At 43.8% G+C, this 22315-nt stretch overlaps 1 protein-coding gene across 1 annotated transcript in view; it reads right to left on the bottom strand.

Moving 5' to 3' along the window:
- Nucleotides 1–19578: 19578 nt before the first annotated feature.
- Nucleotides 19579–22315, bottom strand: part of LOC137422088 (serine incorporator 5) — an 80652-nt gene continuing 77915 nt past the window's right edge. Inside the window, exon 12 of the mRNA XM_068108837.2 lies at nucleotides 19579–20871. Coding sequence (XP_067964938.2) covers nucleotides 20721–20871 — 151 coding nt within the window. The 3' untranslated portion in view covers nucleotides 19579–20720. The remainder of the gene's footprint in view (nucleotides 20872–22315) is intronic.

Below are 22315 nucleotides of genomic sequence, written 5' to 3'. Positions count from 1 at the left end.
GACCAGAGTGCCGATACCAGTCCTGACTTGACAATTGAACGGTGGACCATGGGTGGACATGTGGTCGAATCTTCCACCCACCGGTGACTAAATTAGCGACGGATGGTCCACGGAGGTCGTTCGTCGGGAAAGCCAAACAGGTCTTCACTTCGGTTTCCGACGAACAGAAATTTCAAGGAGATCTGTCGCCTACAGGTAGGTCGCCGTGAAGAAGAATGGGGGCCGAGCGATAACCCGGGACAAACCAATGCATTTTGAAACCTCAGATTTATCATGCCCATGGTCTGACCAAGATCGTTGATTTACTTTCGCAAATAAAACCGTGCACCATGCCAACACCCCAGTGAGAAAAAGAGGATTTACAAGGGAAAGACTGGGAGGAGAGAACAACCAGCAAACATTGACAAATAACTTCTCAAAGGTTGATTTCACCCACAATATTGATGGCTTATGCAAAATACCTTACGGCCCAATCGCTCACATGCACCAAAGATAGGAAGAGATCACGAAACAGAAAAAAACCTCATCACCACATGCATGCTTCTCACTGTCTGATGCTTGGACCATTGTCCTTCAGGTTTAGTTTCCAAATCTCTCTCACTCACAGCCCTCTCTGTTGTACAATTCGCAATATCTTATCTCAGACACGCCACGGGACTTCACCCCCCCCCAAAAAATGTCCATTCTCTTCACTCCACGGAACTCTCTCAACTCTACTCCAGTTTCTCCCTCCTACCCCCACACTCCCGCCGCCCGTTGGCATTTATTACCTCATGGCCATACATAGCTGTGTGCCCATTGGCTTGCCACGAGCTTCTCGTAGCTTCTAGCGGGTGTTGAGGTTCCTCGCAGCTTTGGGCCACTTTATCTCCATGGGCCTACCAACCCTCATATAGCTCTCATCTTGTGCACAGTCCCAAGGCTCTCCTTTTCACCTTCTTCGAGGGGTGGCTTTGCTGGCTTTGCAGAGCTGGAAAGTATTTATTAAATAAAACACAGATTACAAAGAGAACGATTTCAAGGATTAATTGGGAGGAATGTTTGGAGGGCTTTAGATATATTACCGAATAGAGACGTCAAGTTTATCGGCTTCTGGACACACTTGGACTCATGGCCTAGTATTTAACAGAGAAACGACACACCTATGCTAGACGTTTGTGAATGATATAACAAGTCTATCTTACTCCCATTACCTCCTACCCTCCTCCCCTTTAGAGGCTTTCCCACTACACTGTAAAGAGACGATGGGGATGAGGAAAGGGAGGAGGAGAGGGGAGGCTAAAGGAAAAGGTTGTGCATTAAAATTGCACAACAAAAGTGACGGAGGATCATTTCAAAAGGTCATTTGTTTCTTTGCATTCCCTTCAAGGATACGTAGTGATGAGGTCCGATGTCGGATGTCCGGAGACACGAAAGACACCGCACTGAGAATACAAGCCGTTTAATGGTGGGGTGAATACACATGCGGGAGAGAGAGAGATCAGCTCGAACCTGGCCAGGTCCCTTCTCAAATACAATACTCAGTGAGCTTCATTTTATAGGCACGGTCCAGCGCAGCAGAGATAACCATCTCCGCAGGCAGTTCCCCACAAGGCCGAGACGCGTGTGCAGTGCACCGCACCCAGGACCTTGAGGGTCGCTCCATTGGAATGTGGGGGTCTTGGTTCAGAAGGAGGACAGCACTTGTTTCTTGTCATTTGTCAGATAAGCAGAGAGAATAACATGAGAATAAATCAAACACTGAGTCCCACTCTAAAATAATGTGTTTTGACCTCAAGGATAAATGCGCAATAAGAGATAAGATAAAGCATGGGTCTGCAGGTTTCAGAAGGGAATTAGCTGCAGGTACTCAAAGCAGAGTGAGCGGAAATAGAAAACAAAGGTATATTCCTTTATACCAACTCCAACAGTAGGCAATGCCCTTCGGTATCATTTGGTGCCCATCTATAGTTGCCCTGACAAATTGCTCGTCGTCCTTCTCTCTGCCCAAGCAGTTAAAACCGCCTTGTAATAGAAGTGTCCGCATAATACCAACAAAAATGACAATTCACGACATACAATCGTGACAAATCACTGAATGATTTATATATGATTTATAATCGTATGATTTAATAATACTAGCCAATGATTTATAAATATCTATATTCCTGAGGAATCTGTTTAAACTATTAATTAATTTAATTGTAAGCGTATTGGCATACAATAACTATTATATTATATCCATTAATCAACATATCATAATTAGTAATTAGCTACCTGTCATGTTTTCAATACAACCCCACCTTGTTCAATCCCCATGTTGTACATTTACCTGATAATTACTGAACCCCACCTTATTCATCTCCATGTTGTACATTTACCTGATAATTACTGAACCCCACCTTGTTCATCCCCATGTTCTAGATTTACCTGATAATCAATGAACCCCACCTGGTTCATCTCCATGTTGTACATTTACCTGATAATTACTGAACCCCACCTTGTTCAATCCCCATGTTGTACATTTACCTGATAATTACTGAACCCCACCTTGTTCATCTCCATGTTGTACATTTACCTGATAATTACTGAACCCCACCTTGTTCATCCCCATGTGCTAGATTTACCTGATAATTAATGAACCCCACCTTGTTCATCTCCATGTTGTACATTTACCTGATAATTACTGAACCCCACCTTGTTCAATCCCCATGTTCTACATTTACCTGATAATTACTGAACCCCACCTTGTTCATCTCCATGTTCTACATTTACCTGATAATTACTGAACCCCACCTTGTTCATCTCCATGTTCTACATTTACCTGATAATTACTGAACCCCACCTTGTTCATTTCCATGTTCTACATTTACCTGATAATTACTGAACCCCACCTTGTTCAACTCCATGTTGTACATTTACCTGATAATTACTGAACCCCACCTTGTTCATCCCCATGTTCTACATTTACCTGATAATTACTGAACCCCACCTTGTTCATCTCCATGTTGTGCATTTACCTGATAATTACTGAACCCCACCTTGTTCATCTCCATGTTGTGCATTTACCTGATAATTACTGAACCCCACCTTGTTCATCTCCATGTTGTGCATTTACCTGATAATTACTGAACCCCACCTTTTTCATCTCCATGTTGTGCATTTACCTGATAATTACTGAACCCCACCTTGTTCATCTCCATGTTGTACATTTACCTGATAATTACTGAACCCCACCTTGTTGGTTCATGAGTTATCAAGTGACCACTATATTCGTCATGTGTGTGCGTCTGTCTGTGTGTGTGTCTGACTGTCCGCAGCATAACTACCCGATGATATCATCCAATCTTGATGAAACTTGGGTGGGAGGTTGATATCATGATCTAGTTGTGTCCTGCCTAGAGTGGGCGTATTGCGCCCATTGTGGGCGGAGCGACGCCAGAAGAAGATGTCTTTTTAGGGGGTAATCGAGTTCAAGCTGCATCTTCTCCAAGGGAGTTGGTGGAATCTGACAGGGGTTATGGTATTTGGTTAGGCCAATGTCACGTGTCTAGCCCCACGGAGCTCGATTTTTCATTTTCGCCCCATGGTCAAGGTCACAAGTTCACGTAATATAGAAAAGTCGATTTTTGATGGTTTTATTACATTGTTCGGAATGTTCGCTTCCTGATAGGGTGAAATGTCGTACATGATCTTATATTATCACATACATCATGAAATACAAGTTTCCCAACAAATTTCAGAATCTTCGACCTTTGACCTTTGAAGGTCACAAAGGTCAAATTTTCAAAGTTGTCGGAATCGAACCGAATTTTCGGTATTGTGTAGCTAACTAGTCTCATAACAGATAATACATTCCTATTTATATATTTTCAATGTCGGTTTTGACTTTTAAAGGTCACAAAGGACGGCCATTTCAAAGGAGTCCGTCCTTTGTCATTGAATACCGCTCGCTCATGAACCATCGTCATCTCCTGACTTGTTCCTTCCCATGTTGTACATTTACCTGATAATTACTGAACCCCACCTTGTTCAATCCCATGTTCTACATTTTCACGGAAGCCTCTCCTCGGTGAAAGATACATGAAAGCCCGCTTGGAGTTTGCAAAAAAGCAACTAAAGGACTCTCAGATTGTGTGAAACAAGATTCTGTGGTCTGATGAAACCAAGATTGAACTGTTTGGCTTCCGTCTGGCCACTCTGCCATAAAGCCCAGATCGGTGGTGTTGCAGTGACGGTTGTCCTTCTGGAAGTTTCTCCCATCTCCACACAGGATATCTGGAGCTCAGCCAGAGTGACCATCGGGTTCTTGGTCACCTCTCTTACCAAGGCCGTTCTCCCCCGATTGGTCAGTTTGGCCGGGTGGCCAGCTCTAGGAAGAGTCCTGGTTGTTCCAAACTTCTTCCATTTAAGAATTATGGAGGCCATTGTGCTCTTGGGAACCTTCAATGCAGCAGAGATTTTTTTTTTTGTAGGCTTCACTAGATCTGTGCCTCGACACAATCCTGTCTGAGCTCTGCAGGCAGTTCCTTCGACCTCATAGCTTGGTTGTTGCTCTGATATGCATTGTCAGCTTGTGAGACCTTGTATACAGTCACGTGAAAAAGTAAGTACACCCCATGTAAAGTTTTGACTTTATCAACATATTTCAACATTCAGCTATTTGATCTTCATTTCAACAATATTGATAGATAAAGGTGACATAATATAACAAATATCATGAAACATTTACATTTTGTAGTCCATTGTATCATTTAAATAAACATAAATACAATTTCGCATGTGGAAAAAGTAAGTACCTGATCTTAATGAGAAATGGGAGGCACCTGATCTAAATTTCAAGTGTCATAGCAAAGGGTATGAATACTTATGTCAATGTGATATTTCAGTATTTTCTTTTTAACAAATTTGCAAAACTTTCTAAAGTTCTGTTTTCTCTTTGTCATTATGGGGTATTGAGTGTAGATTGATGAGGGAAAAAATGAATTTAAACGATTTCACCATAAGGCTGCAACATAACAAAATGTGAAAAAGGTGAAGGGGTCTGACTACTTTCTGAATGCACTGTATATCAATGGGTAAAATTTTATCTTCACTGAAAAATGAGGCATTTTAAAGCTAAAACATGGAGTTTTGTAATTCCTAAAAGAAGATCATGATATTAAAAATTATGAGAACCAAGGTGACATTTACACAATCATTCGATGTCTCTGATTCCTTAATAGAGAGCTTTGTAAGCAAACCTCTATGCCAATTGCATGTATATGTAAATCCATTCAAAATTTCACTTTCATTTCAAATTTCCCCCCTAAAAAAAAAAAATCCCCATTCCCTTGGGAACAAAATTTCATGTTGTCATTTGAAATGTCCCTTCCATGATCCGCCATCTTGTCCCTTCCATGATCCGCCATCTTGCTCACGTTATCTTGCTTTGGTCTGGCGCGACCGATAAATTAATTTCACCTGATGATTAAAATCAATAAATTACAATACAGTACTGTACAGAACGGATTTTGATTTTGAAACTGCTCATCATTTACGCCAGCTACACCGACTTCTTTTAAGCCAGGTGCACCGATTTCAGTTTTCCGCCATCGACACCGACTTCAGTTTTCCGCCAGCTACACCGACTTCATTTAAGCCAGGTACACCGATTTCAGTACGTCCCTGCCAGTCGGACCTACGTACCTGGTCCAGTCGACTAAAAGTCTCGACTATATAATATAGTAGGTACGTGACTATCGGATGCTGAGTAGCGCATCGCTGTGGCACCAATACCTGGTTTGCCAGCGATCTCGGCTGTCTGCACAGCCCTCTATAGCGATGTTCACTGTTTATAAACAAACCCACCATATCCGCGCATGCGCAGCAGCCTGGTTGGCAAAAGCGCAGCGTTTTCGTTTTGCACAATGGTGTCGCTCGACAAACATGTGATCGTTTCGGAGTATTTTAATAGTCTTGACACTGTTGCAAAATCTCGGTACAAATCGAAGTTGAGTTATAGGAATGGTAAGGATATGCTTCCGGATCCATTTGCATTGAAAGGATGGCAAAACAATCCATCTTGTTGGCCAGATTTGAACTACGGCGACGTGTACACGTACTTGATCGACACACCGGGTATCTACAGAAGGGAGTCACTGAAGGCATTCAGGTCACTAGAGGCATACAATTTTTTTTTAAGTGGTCATGTGAAGCCACTGTGGTATCATGCGATCGGGAATGATGTACCATTCTGCTTTATCAAAGGCAAAGTCATACCATCACAGCGTCTCAACAACAAACCTCATGACGCCTGGGTATGTGTGGGGAAGAAGGAAGAACTGCCACTCTGCCACTAGAACTGCCACTTTAAAACTGCTGGCAGTGATGACCGGTTTACTCGCACCCACTTTTGATACAACCCCACTTTTGATACAACCCCACTTTTGATACAACCCCACTTTTGATACAACCCCACTTTTGATACAACCCCACTTTTGATACTACCCCACTTTTGATACAACCCCACTTTCATTGGACATGCTTTGACACAACCCCCTTGGATACAACCCCGATACACACACACACACACACACACACACACACACACATACCCCCAAACCCCCACCCCTAACACACACACACGCACACACCAACCCCCCCCCCCACACACACACACACACACACATCCCTCCCCCCCCCCCCCCCACACCCACACACACACACACATCCACACATGTCAATCCATGAACTGATTGCAGAAAAAGCCATTTTAAAAAGAAACTTAACCTGAAATTGCAGACAGAATTATTTATTTTATCTGAGAAGCCAAACTAGGTTTCTTCTTCTTTAGTTTCTCACAACTTTGTGTGAAATGCGATCTAGTTTAAAAAAGTCAGAATTTGACCAAATCTGTTTCATTCGTTTGTTAATGTACCTCCTCTATTGACAAATCTGCAATTGGAATTTTATTTGAGGTTCAAATGACCGCGGGAGATCGCGTTATCGTGATCACGTTCTGGAAGGACAAAATAGTGCGTTTCTTCTTCTTTCAACAATAAAGACTTATAGCTTCGAGACCGTACATGGAGAGTGGCTCTGGAATTCTATAGAAACTTATTCCCGAGTTCTTTTCAAATCTATTTGTGCAATTAACAACACAGCAGCTCACAGGCATTGCCCTTGAAATGGTGTCACGTCAATGATCCTAAAACTTCACCACTTAGAGACGGCCAGGGCCAGCATGGTTGGTGTTTTGCCAACCAAAACAAAGAGCGCGGTCACGTGATCGGGTACGTGACGTCACTGTAAACGTCGCTATTACTATCGCTGCAGAGATCGTATTTGTTTTCCTTCGATGAACCGGAAATACTTATGACGTAGTTCAGATTTTCCCCTTTGACCTCGTCTTCCAACCTTTATTTCCGACTTCGAGAAGTCGGTGAATTTATTGCCGCAATTTAATATTTAGTTAATTTGAGCACCGAAACCTTGTTTTTGACGATAATAATAAAACGTGTCGTGGATGGAAATCCCAAAATATGTCGTCGCGGTGCATCGTGTGCTCACAGCTCATGCATCTCATGCATGTCATGACATGCATGCAATCACACGTTTGTGTTGTTAATTGACCCTCACTCTCCTCCCCCCACCCACCCACGCCTCACTCCCCAAAATCACTCCCCCCCACCCACCCACCCACTCCTCACTCCCCCCCACCCACCCACCCACTCCTCACTCCCTTCCCCCACCCACTCCTCACTCCCCTCCCCCACCCACTCCTCACTTCTCCCCCCGACCCCCCACTCGCCCCCCCACCCACCCTCACTCCCCCCCCACTCCTCACTCCCCCCCCACTCCTCACTCCCCCCCCACTCCTCACTCCCCCCACCCCCACCCCTCACTCCCCCCACCCCCACCCCTCACTCCCCCCACCCCACCCCTCACTCCCCCCCCCCACCCACCCACCCCTCACTCCCCCCCCACCCACCCACCCCTCACTCGCCCCCCACCCACCCACCACTCACTCCCCCCCCCCACCCACCCACCCCTCACTCCCCCCCACCCACCCACCCCTCACTCCCCCCCCCACCCACCCACCCCTCACTCCCCCCCACCCACCCACCCCTCACCCCCACCCTCCCACCCACCCCTCACCCCCACCCTCCCACCCACCCCTCACCCCCACCCTCCCACCCACCCCTCACCCCCACCCACCCACCCCTCACTCACCCCCACCCACCCACCCCTCACTCACCCCCCACCCACCCAACCCTCACTCCCCCCCACATACCTTTTTCCACCATTCAAACAATCCCTTGCTGCAATCTTTGATTAAGTTTTCTCCTGCGGCCACGTTCAGGGAGGATGGCTACAGTGCCATGGGCCTTAAACTTCCTGATAACATTGCGTACGGTGGACACAGGAACATCAAGTTCTCTCGAGATTGACTTGTAGCCTTGAGATTGTCCATGCTTGGCTACAATCTTGTGTCTGACCTCCTCAGACAATTTACTGGTCCATGCAATCCTCCTCCTTGGTGATTTCAATATCCACATGGACTCCACTGACTCCACGCTAACCACTGACTTCACTGATTTACTCACCTGCTTTAACCTCACTCAACATGTCAACTTTCCTACCCATAACCGTGGTCACATTTTGGACCTTGTCTGCTCTACTGGACTAATTTTGCACCATCTCTCTGGCTCCGACCTCACTCTCTCTGACCACCTAGCCATCACTCTGACCATCAACATCCCCACCCCAGCACCAAGGCATTATCGCACTATCAACTTCCGTAAGCTAAACGCTCTTTCACCTACCTCATTCTCATCCACCCTCTCTGAAAAAATGTCCACTTCTCCCTTCGTTGACCTCCACACCCCTTCCGACCTCACTGACTACTACAACCACACTCTCTCCTCCTGCCTTGACCAACTTGCGCCTATAAAAACCAAAACAGTTTCTTTCACCCATTCTGCTCCCTGGTTTACCCCTGAACTCCGCCTGATGAAAACTCGTGCTCGCCAACTTGAAAGACTCCGCAATAAAACAGGTCTCACAGTTCACTCCCAGGCCTACAAGGACCACATACAACACTATAAAGATGCCCTCTCCCGTGCCCGCTCCGCCTACTACTCTCAAATTATCCACTCTGGCTCCGGAAACCCAAAAGCACTCTTCTCTACAATAAACAAACTCCTCAGCCCCCTGAACACCACCACCCAGTCATTCACAATAGACAACTGCATCTCCTTCCTTTCATTCTTCCAACGCAAAATTGAAAACATCTACAACAGCTTGACCACCGCCGCACCCGCTCCCCCTCAAATCACAAACCTGCCCCCCCTTATCCTGCCATCCCCTGTCTCAATTCTCCCCAGTCTCCCCTACTGACCTCTCTGAACTCCTCATCGGAATGAAAACTGCCACCTGCACTCTTGACCCCATCCCCTCCAGCTTTGTCAAGGCCTCCCTTCCTGCTCTCTCTCCACTTATCATTGCAACAATAAACTCCTCCCTGTCTACAGGCATCGTCCCACCATCCCTCAAAATTGCTGCTGTTACCCCCATTCTGAAAAAACCTGGACTAAACCCTGACACCCTAAATAACTTCAGACCCATCTCCATCCTACCCTTTCTGTCAAAGGTTTTGGAACGCGCTGTAGCCACTCAACTCAAACATCACCTCTCTGCCAATAACCTGTATGAAACATTCCATCCGGATTCCGCTCCAACCACAGTACTGAAACTGCTCTCCTCAAAATCACCAACGACCTTCTCCTCTCCTCTGACGCTGGCAACCTCAACATTCTCATCCTCCTCGACCTCAGCGCCGCCTTTGACACCATCGATCACACCATCCTCCTCACCCGACTTGAAACCACCTTTAACATTACCGGCACTGCCCTCTCTTGGATTAAATCATACCTCTCTGACAGACGTCAGTTCATCTCCATCAATAACTGCAAATCCCCCACTGCTCCCCTCCCCCAAGGTGTCCCCCAAGGTTCAGTTCTTGGCCCCCTCCTCTTCATCCTTTACCTGTCCCCCCCTCGGTCACTTAATCCGCCGTCATGGTCTCCAATTCCACTGCTTCGCCGATGACATCCAGCTTTTCATCTCCACCAAGTCCATCTCCACCGCCACCCACTCTATCCTGACAAACTGCATCACTGAAATAAAATCCTGGCTTCAAATCAACTTCCTCAAACTTAACTGTGATAAATCTGAAATAATCATCATTGGCCCAAAAACGCTCACCAAGTCCACCCATAACTTTGCCCTCAACATCGACGGTTTCCCAGTATCCACCTCCCCTCACATCCGGAATCTTGGCATCATCTTTGACCAAACCCTCTCCTTCGACAAATACACGAAACAGATCACAAAGACAGCCTTCTTTCACCTGAAAAACATCGCCCGTCTCCGTCCATCCCTCTCCTCCGTGGCTGCAGAAACCCTCATCCACGCCTTCATCACTTCCCGTCTGGACTACTGCAATAGCCTCCTCTATGGTTCACCCTCAACAATCACCAATAAACTCCAATACATTCAGAACTCCGCTGCCCGTCTACTCACCCATTCCCGGACCCGTGACCACATCACCCCCCGTCCTTTACAAGCTTCACTGGCTCCCCATCTCCCAGAGAATCCAGTACAAAATCCTCCTCTTGACCTACAAAGCCCTCCATAACCTGGCCCCATCCTACCTGGCTGGCTGACTTCCTCTCCAGACACACTCCCACCCGCAACCTCCGCTCTGCTGGTACCAACCTCCTGACCCCCCCCCCCCCCCCATCCGGACCAAATTTAGATCCTGGGGGGACAGGGCCTTCTCCATCGCTGCTCCCACCCTCTGGAACTCGCTACCTCACACCATCAGAGACTCCTCCTCACTCACCACATTCAAAACATCACTCAAGACCCACCTGTTCAACACTGCATTCAACATTTAACCCACAGCATCTAACCCCTGACTATCTCCTCTCCTTCTCCCTCCTTTGTGCTTTGAATATTTCCCTATTGATTCTTCTTTTTTTGCAATTGTTTTTATGTTTTGCTATGCATTATGTTTTGCACTCTGTCAAAGCGTCTTTGGGCTTCCTCAAAAGCGCTATATAAAATAAATGCATTATTATTATTATTATTACCCTCACCTACCCTCACCCACACCCACCCACCCACCCACCCCTCACTCACCCCCACCCACCCACCCCTCACTCCCCCCCACCCACCCACCCCTCACTCCCCCCCACCCACCCACCCCTCACTCCCCCCCACCCACCCACTCCTCACTCCCCCCTCACCCACCCGCCCCTCACTCCCCCCCCCCACCCACCCACCCTTCACTCCCCACCCACCCCTCACTCCCCCCCCCACCCCTCACTGCCTAACCACTCCTCACTCCCCCCCCACGTCACCCCACTGCCTAACCACTCCTCACTCCCCCCCCCGCCCACCCACCCACCCTTCACTTCCCCCCCCCACCCACCCTTCACTCCCCCCCCCCACCCACCCCTCACTCCCCCCCACCCACCCCTCACTCCCCCCCCACCCACCCACCCCTCACTCCCCCCCCACCCACCCTCCCCTCACTCCCCCCCCACCCCCCACTGCCTAACCACTCCTCACCCCCCCCCCCCCCCACGTCACCCCACTGCTTAACCACTCCTCACTCCCTCCCCCCCACTGCCTAACCACGCCTCACTCCCGTCCCCCACTGCCCAACCACTCCTCACTCCTCCCACAATTGTTTGTTAATTGAAGGCAAGTTTATATCGTTATGAAACCAATTCAATGTATTAGTTAATATATTTATCCACATGTAGTTTTAATATTTAGTTAATTTGAGCACCGAAATCTTGTTTGACCATCATTTAAAAAAAGGTCACACATTTTCCCTTTGTTTCCATTGATTACAGAGGACCAAAACTGTGCGTAATTGGTAATGTCAAAATGCTTTAACTCTCTTAATAGAGAGCTTCGTAAGTGAACCTCTATGGCAATTGCATGTATATGTAAATCCATTCAAAATTTCACTTTCATTTCAAATTTCACAAAATATATATTTTTTATTTCACAAAAAAAAATTTCAAATTTTTCCCCATTCCCTTGGGAACAAAATTTAATGTTGTCATTTGAAATGTCCCTTCCATGATCCGCCATCTTGTCCCTTCCATGATCCGCCATCTTGTCCCTTTCATGATCCGCCATCTTGCTCACGTGATCTTGCTTTGGTCTGGCGCGACCGATAAATAATTATTTTCACCTGGTGATTAAAATCAATAAATTACAATACAGTACTGTACAGAACGGATTTTGAATTCAAAACCGCTCATCATTTATGCCAGCTACACCGACTTCTTTTTTCCGCCAGCTACACCGACTTCTTTTTTCCACCAGCTACACCGGTTTCAGTTTTCCGCCAGCTACACCGACTTCATTTGAGCCAGGTACACCGATTTCAGTACGTACCTGCCAGTCGGACCTACGTACCTGGTCCAGTCGACTAGAAGTCTAGACTATATAGCCCACAGTAGGTAAGTCCTGCATTCTATCCCAATCTATCCATTCAATAAAATTAATTTGAATTTTCTAGATCAAACAACCTAGCCTAGCTAGGCCTCCTCCTACAGATGTTTGCGAGGGCTGCGTACTCGATCGACTGACTATTGTCGACGAAGCTCTCACTCTACGCAATGCGTATTAATATTATCTCTTCCTGGTTACACCCTCATCCTGGTGGTGGGGTTGCCATCTTTATAAAAAAAACTCTCTTCCTCACTCTCCTTGCACTGCCCTCTCTCCACCCCACCCCAAGGAGTACCTCTGGCTCCGGCTTCCTCTCCGCTCCCACCTTTTGTTCATATGTGTGTTGTACCATCCTCCAAACAGTGATGAATCCATTTACATCTCGCTGTCTGACAACATGGACCAATTAGATGGTGTTCATAAATACTTACCCTGCGCAGTCAACTTGGTGTGAGCCAACTCTTCTGTTTTTGAACTTTTTTTTTTCTTTGATCTAATATGGCTGGCAGACCACATGAGTGATGACATCATAAATTTATATTCTCTAATATAATTGTTGCAGGGATCATGCTCAATAAATTTCAAACTGATCAGGCTGTGTTGTCCTGTCGATTTATGACGTCATAATTATGGCACCAATGACGTCATTGTTAACAACACCTATTCCCCATATGGAGTTATTTACAATGAGCCACATTTCAATTTTTTCCATGCAGCGGTTTTGGAGATATAGAGGTGCAACGTTTTTCAGTTTTTCCAAGAAAGCACCTGTACCACATGACCTATGACGTCATGATTATCATTAAAATATTCTAAAGGATGAGGACCTCCTATGGTGAAAATGTCGTGTCCATCAGACCAACAGTTGCTGAAAATTTTAAAATAATGATCGGATGGATGTGTTGTATTTGTCGAATTATGACGTCATAACGAAGGCACCAATGACATCATTAACATATCTTATTCCCCATGGGGAGTCGGTGACAATGAGCCAGGTCTTAATTTTTTCCATGGAGTGGTTTCAGAGATATAGAGGTGCAAATTTTTTCCAAAATAGCGCCTGTACCACGTGACCTATGACATCATAATAATCATTAAAATATAATACAGGAGGAGGCCCTCCTATGGTGAAAATTTCGTGTCAATCAGACCAAGAATTGCAGAGCAAAAAAATTCACACTGATCGAATCAAGCGTTGTACTTGTCGAATTATGATGTCATATTAAAATACCAATGACATCATTATTAACATATCTTATTCCCCAAGAGGAGTACTTGACAATGACCATGGTTCAGTTTTTCCCATGTGGTGGTTTGGGAGATATACAGGTGTAACGTTTTTCCAAGATGGCGTCCGTACCACGTGACCTATGACGTCATAATATTCATTGAAATATTCTGCAGGAGGCCTTCCTATGGTGAAAATGTCATGTCAATCGCACCAACGGTTGCCGAGAAAATGAATTTTTAAAATGTAGACACGGCACACTAACGACTGCAGACACGTACGTAGCTGAATGCTTAACCTCGATTTTGCTTCGCGAGCGCAGGGTAACAAGTATACATTCATCCCAACTCTCTCTTCCTCATATGTGGCGACTTCAACTGTCATCATGCCAGCTGGCTGGGTGTGGGTACCTCTCTCACCAGCCATGGCATCTCAGCAAACGACTTCTGCGACTCACTGGGACTGACACAATCTGTCAATTTCCCGACCCGGATCTCAGTCAATGGAGAATCTTCTCTTCTAGACTTGGTTATGACTAACTTCCCTGCAAATGTCTGCTGCTCTTCTTCTGCTCCAATCGGTTCATCTGATCATTTCCTTGTTGAAGTGGACATCTCTCTGATCATTCTCAGGGAGCCTCCTCAGCGTCGACGAGTCTGGCATTTCACTCCGGCCAACTGGCACGGTCTTCAAGCAGCCATAAATCATCTGAACTAGTCTCCCATCTCTACCACCTCTGACAACTCATCCTGAGAATTCTTCCAAAGTAAATTGCTCTTCTCTCATGCACAGATTTATCGCATCTCGTCTCCAGTTGTCTTGCCCTTCCTCCCATCCATGGTACACGGAATCTTGTGGTGAGGCAGTTGCGCTGAAACAACTTGCCATCTCCTCATGGAAGGCTAATCCAAATGAAGGCAATCTCAGTTCCTTTCATAAACCTCGGAACAAGTGTGTCTACCTTAAGGAGACCAGGAAACACGATCTCTCTACTCTCAAGACTGAACTCTCAAACCTGGCTCCCTCTTCCAAATCCTGGCGGTATCTGGTCAAATCTGTTTCTGGTGTTTGTTCCGCTTCCATCCCCTCCTTTACCTCAAACGGCTACACAGCTGACACCGCACGTGACAAAGCCGAATGCCTCAACTCTGTGTTTACCTCAAAATCTTGTGTCCCGAACCCATCTCTCACTGTTCCCACCTTACCCAGTAGTACCCAGCTGCTCCTGGACTCTGTATCCTTCTCTCCTGACAAGGTGGAGAAGTTTCTGTCAAATGTCGACGATGATTCTGCAACTGGACCAGACAGCATCAGCCCACTTGTCATAAAATCCTGCTCTGCCGCTCTATCACACCCTCTCTCTGTTCTCTTCACCCTCTCTTTTGCTCAAGGTCATCTGCCATCAGCTTGGAAATCAGCCAACATCACCGCTTTACAGAAAAAGGTGCAAAAACAGATCCTTGCAACTACAGACAATCAGCCTGCTGCCAATAATCAGCAAGGTCATGGAATCCATCATCGCTTCTGACATCAAATCCTTCCTCTTCTCCAATGGCTTGATCTCGGATCATCAATTTGGATTCAGACCAGGTCACTCTACTCTGGACATGCTACTTCTGTCTCAACTATGGATGGAGGTCCTCAATGCCAAACAGGAAATCAGAGCCACCACCCTCGACAAATCTCGTGCATTCGATAAGATCTGGCACCCAGCTCTGCTCACCAAACTCTCCTCCTATGGTATCCATAGAAACCTCCACACATGGCTTGTGGACTTCCTCTCCGGTCGCAGTCAACGTGTTGCCCTGATGGAATTCTCAAATCTCCCCTTCCTGTTCAGGCTGGAGTTCCCAAGGTAGTGTTCTGGGGCCTGTGCTTTATCTGGTCTTCATCACTGATCTCTCCGACTCTCTGGAAAATCCTCTCTATCTCTTTGCTGATGACTCCACTCTCTGCCGCTCCATTCCTCATCCCTCAGATCGGCTGTCTGCAGCCTCTTCACTTTCTGCAGACCTTGACAAAATCACAAACTGGTCAAACAAGTGGAACATGTCTTTCAATCCTGACAAATCTCACACTCTCACTGTCTTTTCAAAAAGACCGACTGGACAACCCTCCCATCTACTTTCTGAACAATCCTCTTGAAGATGTTCTGTCACTCAATCTCTTGGGTCTCACTATCTGCCATCTTTCCTGGGAAAACCACATTTCCAAGCTGGCCTGCAAAGTCAGTCGCCGACTGGGCATCATCCGTCGTGCGAAGTCCTTCCTTGGTACACCTGAGCTCCTCACTACATACAAGGCTTTCATCCACAGCTCAATGGAATAATGTTCTCCCCTCTGGGCTGGTGCTCCTGCCTCACACCTCGCTCGGCTTCACGCTGTTGAAACCAAAGCTTTCAGAATCATTGGAATCTCCCGCGATGAAGCTAACTCCGAGGGCCTCTCACTTACTCACCGCAGGCAGGTTGGTGGTCTTTCTGTCTTCTACCAACTCCTCTCCAGCCTTGCTCCCCCAGCTCTCTCTCTCTCTGTGCTTTGTCCCCCAAATATTCCTACAGGTCGCACAAGATCTGCCAGCAACACTCTTATGGTTAAACTGCCAAAATCTAGGCTCTCTGCTCACCTTCACTCCTCTTTTCTCCCGCCTCTGGAACAAACTCCCCCACACTCTTCAATCCCACTCCTCCCTCCAGGTATTTAAAACAGTTGTTCACCACCATCCCTTATCTCCCCCCCCCCCCCCCCCCCATCCAAAACCTTGATCTTTTCTACCCCGTTAAAATACCCCAAATCCGCCTCTTTCAATCTCCGACTTCTTTCCTGAAATTCCTCATAGTGTTCATTTGCTTTATACCGTGCACTCCTCATTCCTCTCCCAGCCCTCCCCATTCCACAGATCTCCCGATGTCTCTGTTCTCTGTTGTTGTGCTTGTGTGCTTCCCTCTCTCTCCCCCTCTTGTCTCCCGCTCCCTTCATTGTATGTTTATGTGGCTGTGCATGTTTTCATATTCAATGTGTTCGCTCTTACACGAACCTCGATTCTGTATACAAAAAAACCCCCCCAAAAAATCAATTGGGTAGCATGACATGATGTCGGGAGGGAATGTAAACTGGGTACAACGTCAAGCTACTAGATCGATTCCAGGATTAGCTCCAGGAAGACATGAAGTGTGTTTGAAGGAGACAGGACTGTATACATGGAAAGGACGCGATTACAAGGGGACAGGATAAAGATGTATCACGTATATGACAATGCAGGGTGTGGACATGGAAAAGGGGACATGATAAAGACGTATATGACAACGCAGGGTGTGGACAAGTTAGGTCAGGTGGAGTTTTTCAGCAGAGTGGACAATGTTATGACCAGGGGCCATAGCTTGAGGGTAAAAAAAAAAAAGAGTTAGGATAGGTTTTAGATAAGTGGTCTTTCTGGAGAAGGGATAAAGCAAGGAATGGTCTCCCCAGAAAGGTAGTGGTCGTGGAGGGGGTGGATAGGTTTATATTTGAATTATGAACGTTTTGTTGAATGATTTGTGGAATGTTTTGTTGAATGTTTTGTGTAATGTTTTTTTGATTGTTTGTGGAATGTTTTGTTGAACGTTTGTGGAATGTTTTGTTGAACGATTTGTGAAATGTTTTTTTTGAATGTTTTGTTGAATGTTTTGTTGAATGATTTGTTGAATGTTTTGTTGAATGATTTGTGGAATGTTTTGTTGAATGTTTTGTGGAATGTTTTGTTGAATGTTTTGTTGATTGTTTGTGGAATGTTTTTTTGAATGTTTTGTTGAATGTTTTGTTGAATGATTTGTTGAATGTTTTGTTGAATGATTTGTGGAATGTTTTGTTGAATGTTTTGTGGAATGTTTTGTTGAATGTTTTGTTGATTGTTTGTGGAATGTTTTGTTGATTGTTTGTGGAATGTTTTGTTGAATGTTTGTGGAACGTTTTGTTGAATGTTTTGTTGATTGTTTTGTTGAATGGTTTGTGGAATGTTTTGTTGTATATTTTGTTGAATGATTTGTTGAATGTTTTGTTGAATGATTTGTGGAATGTTTTGTTGTTTGTGTTGTTGAATGTTTTGTTGAATGTTTTGTTGATTGTTTGTGGAATGTATTGTTGATTGTTTGTGGAATGTATTGTTGATTGTTTGTGGAATGTATTGTTGATTGTTTGTGGAATGTATTGTTGATTGTTTGTGGAATGTTTTGTTGAATGTTTTGTTGAATGATTTGTTGAATGTTTTGTTGAATGATTTGTGGAATGTTTTGTTGTATATTTTGTTGAATGATTTGTTGAACGATTTGTGGAATGTTTTGTTGTTTGTGTTGTTGAATGTTTTGTTGAATGTTTGTATTGTTGAATGTTTTGTTGAATGTTTTGTTGATCGTTTGTGGAATGTATTGTTGATTGTTTGTGGAATGTATTGTTGATTGTTTGTGGAATGTTTTGTTGAATGTCTTGTTGAATGTTTGTGGAATGTTTTGTTGAATGTTTTGTTGATTGTTTTATTGAATGTTTGTGGAATGATTTGTGGTATGTTTTGTTGTATATTTTGTTGAATGATTTGTGGAATGTTTTGTTGTATATTTTGTTGAATGATTTGTGGAATGTTTTGTTGAATGATTTGTGGAATGTTTTGTTGCATGTTTTGTTGTATATTTTGTTGAATGATTTGTTCAACGTTTTGTTGAATGATTTGTGGAATGTTTTGTTGTTTGTGTTGTTGAATGTTTTGTTGAATGTTTGTATTGTTGAATGTTTTCTGGAATGTTTTGTTGATTGTTTGTGGAATGTATTGTTGATTGTTTGTGGAATGTATTGTTGAATGATTTGTTGAACGATTTGTTGAACGATTTGTGGAATGTTTTGTTGTTTGTGTTGTTGAATGTTTTGTTGAATGTTTGTATTGTTGAATGTTTTGTGAAATGTTTTGTTGAATGTTTTGGTGATTGTTTGTGGAATGTATTGTTGATTGTTTGTGGAATGTATTGTTGATTGTTTGTGGAATGTATTGTTGATTGTTTGTGGAATGTTTTGTGGTTTGTGTTGTTGAATGTTTTGTTGAATGTTTGTATTGTTGAATGTTTTGTTGAATGTTTTGTTGATCGTTTGTGGAATGTATTGTTGATTGTTTGTGGAATGTTTTGTTGAATGTCTTGTTGAATGTTTGTGGAATGTTTTGTTGAATGTTTTGTTGATTGTTTTATTGAATGTTTGTGGAATGATTTGTGGTATGTTTTGTTGTATATTTTGTTGAATGATTTGTGGAATGTTTTGTTGTATATTTTGTTGAATGATTTGTGGAATGTTTTGTTGAATGATTTGTGGAATGTTTTGTTGCATGTTTTGTTGTATATTTTGTTGAATGATTTGTTGAACGTTTTGTTGAATGATTTGTGGAATGTTTTGTTGTTTGTGTTGTTGAATGTTTTGTTGAATGTTTGTATTGTTGAATGTTTTCTGGAATGTTTTGTTGATTGTTTGTGGAATGTATTGTTGATTGTTTGTGGAATGTATTGTTGAATGTTTGTGGAATGTTTTGTTGAATGTTTTGTTGATTGTTTTATTGAATGTTTGTGGAATGATTTGTGGAATGTTTTGTTGCATATTTTGTTGAATGATTTGTGGAATGTTTTGTTGTATATTTTGTTGAATGTTTTGTTGTATATTTTGTTGAATGATTTGTGGAATGTTTTGTTGAATGTTTTGTTGTATATTTTGTTGAATGATTTGTGGAATGTTTTGTTGCATGTTGGCCATGAAAGCAATAATAAAACTATCATATGAGGGTGCTCATTTACGTTTTTACCTCAAATTTTGATGAAAAAAAGGTTTTGTCTGGTCCCATAGATCATGGAGGGTGATTTTATTAGGAATAAAACCTTGTTGTAGAAAACCTGGCACATGGTTGGTTTGCATATACTTAATAAATAACTGCTAACTAGTATCGTAAAAAGTAAAATCAATTGATATACAAAGTACCAATCTTTTACTCTTGTCCTAAATTCCCTGCACATCAAGTGACGATTAACTTAGACATACCCTAAATCGTTTGCATTAAAATAAACAATTTACTTTAAAATACAAACAATTTAGGTGCAATATAATGGAAAGTGTAAATATGTATAAACTCTCAAAATACCATATATTTCTACTAAGATGGTTATTTGACCTTCTGGAAACCCCAACGCCCTCCCTCGGCACTCCGCCGCCCAGAGAAAAAGGTTTTCCACCTTTTCACAATCATCCAAAGATGATATGAGTAAGATATCTAAAAGGAATAAAAATAATAAATTAAAACCATTCAGTCCAACACAACTTTTCCAATGTTTGGGCTCAAGAGTGTGGATTTTATGGCAAAGAGTGTGGGATCAAGAATCGAACCCCTGAGGGAATGGATTTTAGGGATTTCTATAAACGGCGAGTGAAAAAATTCCCAGTGTTTTAGTACTGTCGTTGAAAGTTAAGAAAAAGCAGCAATTCAAGAAAGCTAAAGTCTAAACGATATCTGCAGAACACCTGTGTGTACAGAAAAGCATAAAATTATACCAAATGCCCTCTCTACCTCTCCCATGACATTTGTACAGCAGCAAAAGCGGGGACATTACTAAGCATCAAATATCCGTGATCAAGTCGGTATCAAAGTTGTCTCCGTGTATTGTTGTGCTGCCAAAATGTTCGAAAGAGTTTATACCAGGTAACATAAAAAAGTGAAATTCCAAGATGACATTCCATACACAGTACACATCCGTCAGATGATACAGGATGCAACTTTGTTGAAAGGAAACAACTCTTGATAAAAGATGATCAGAAATGATCAATTGCGAGAACAATACACTTATTCAAAGATTCATGCATAAACAACAACAAACTGAATTAAAAAAAAAATACAAATGTGGAAGGATCCTTGTAAAGTTAAACTGGTTTAAAGGTTTCAGAGGGGGAAATAAGGCATCGATAAACATCCCATCTTCCCACCAGGACTCTCGGTCTAGGCCCTGAATTCACGTGTCGAACAGCAAATCGGTGCTACAAGGGTCCAAGCGTAAAGAACGATGCAAATCCACGATGATGCCGCCTTCACCCAAAATGTGGACCAATTGCCATGCACGAATGTCACTTCCAGCCCGGCATTATGGAAGCTGTAAGACAGCAGGAAGGTGTCAGTTATGAAAAACAAGTTACGTCGATACAACAAGTGTAAAAACTAATATAACACTTGTGTGCATTTATTTAACCCTTTATTTTAAAAGTTACTATTTCATTCAGCAAAAACTTCCTACTGACATTCCAAAAAGGAATAAATCCATTCATTTGTTTGTTGTAACATTTAAATATTTATGCAAAGTGTCAATCATAAAGAAGCATTTGTTTTGCTTTTTCACTTTCAGTTTTGATTTATTTATTTGCCTGAAGGAATAGGAACCAGTCTCTTCCGTGGTTGTTAGGCGGTGTATTTGTACAGCGGAAAGTTAACACTTGGATGCCTGCGATTTCACACCGAATAAATTGTTATTATACAGTGGCCTGAAAAAGTATGCATCCCCCCACCAAAGTTTTCACATTTTCATGCCATCTGAGCTTATGTCATGATGCTTTCAAATCAAACTTAACATATAGACAAACTACTCCAAAGTGATAAAGCTATAAAAAAAAATGCTTACCTTTGATGTCGGGAGGTACGACATGTATTTAACAGATGATTGTGGTCATCATTGGTTAGATATTAAACGGTAGACGATCCTAATGAGGGTAAAGGCCCAATATTAGGATAGCATGGTGTTGAAGTCGTGGGGACTCACTCCTATGGAGGAGGGGTCCAATTGTATGCCCATGAATTCTGGCCTTTCAGGGTTAGGATACAGGTGTTTTGATTGATCATGTGCTTCAGCCTTCGGGGTGAGGTGCATGTGTATGCTCATGGAACAGTTGTGTTGGACTATGTGCTTTGGCCATGGGGTTAGAGTATACGTCTCAAGTTGCGTTTAAATGTTTTCATTTTTTATACAAAAAGGTGCCTTTAGTAGAGAGAAAATACACACTAAATCTGGATAGGCAGCTCCAAGGAGGAAGTGACGCTTTGGTCTGCGCATGCACAGGATTTTTATATCCATTGCAGATCAGATCGGAGTGCTCGGCACACTCCACATTTTCATTTAAGTTCCTGATCACAATGTGCCTTCTGGTTTCATCGATTTGCATTGGCATGACCAGATGCGTGGGTGGTAGACTCCCCTTTGTTTCTTGTGGATCATGCGGTTCAGCCGAGCGAGACATGGCTGATGCTTACCTTTGATGTCGGGAGGTACACATACGATGGCGTGAGTCGTTTTCGAGGAATCTCTTCCCTTCATTGGCACGTTCACAAAGCATTGTCCAACGGCTGTAGAGTCCAATGCAGGACCCACAGCGTCTACCACAAACATCGCAGGTATAGACTGGTCCTTCTGGAGATGGACATTGACAGGTTTTCCTTTCTTGCCTCTTGCCTCTTCTCTCTTCTCTCTTCTCTCTTCTCTCTTCTCTCTTTCTCTTTCTCTTTCTCTTTCTCTTTCTCTTTCTCTTTCTCTTTCTCTTTCTCTTTCT

This window comes from Myxine glutinosa, chromosome 2 (assembly GCF_964187855.1).
Source record: "Myxine glutinosa chromosome 2, kmMyxGlut1.1, whole genome shotgun sequence".
Lineage (NCBI taxonomy): Eukaryota > Metazoa > Chordata > Myxini > Myxiniformes > Myxinidae > Myxine > Myxine glutinosa.
The sequence above is the reverse complement of the archived record's forward strand: the minus strand, read 5'-3'. Positions and strand labels throughout refer to the sequence as shown.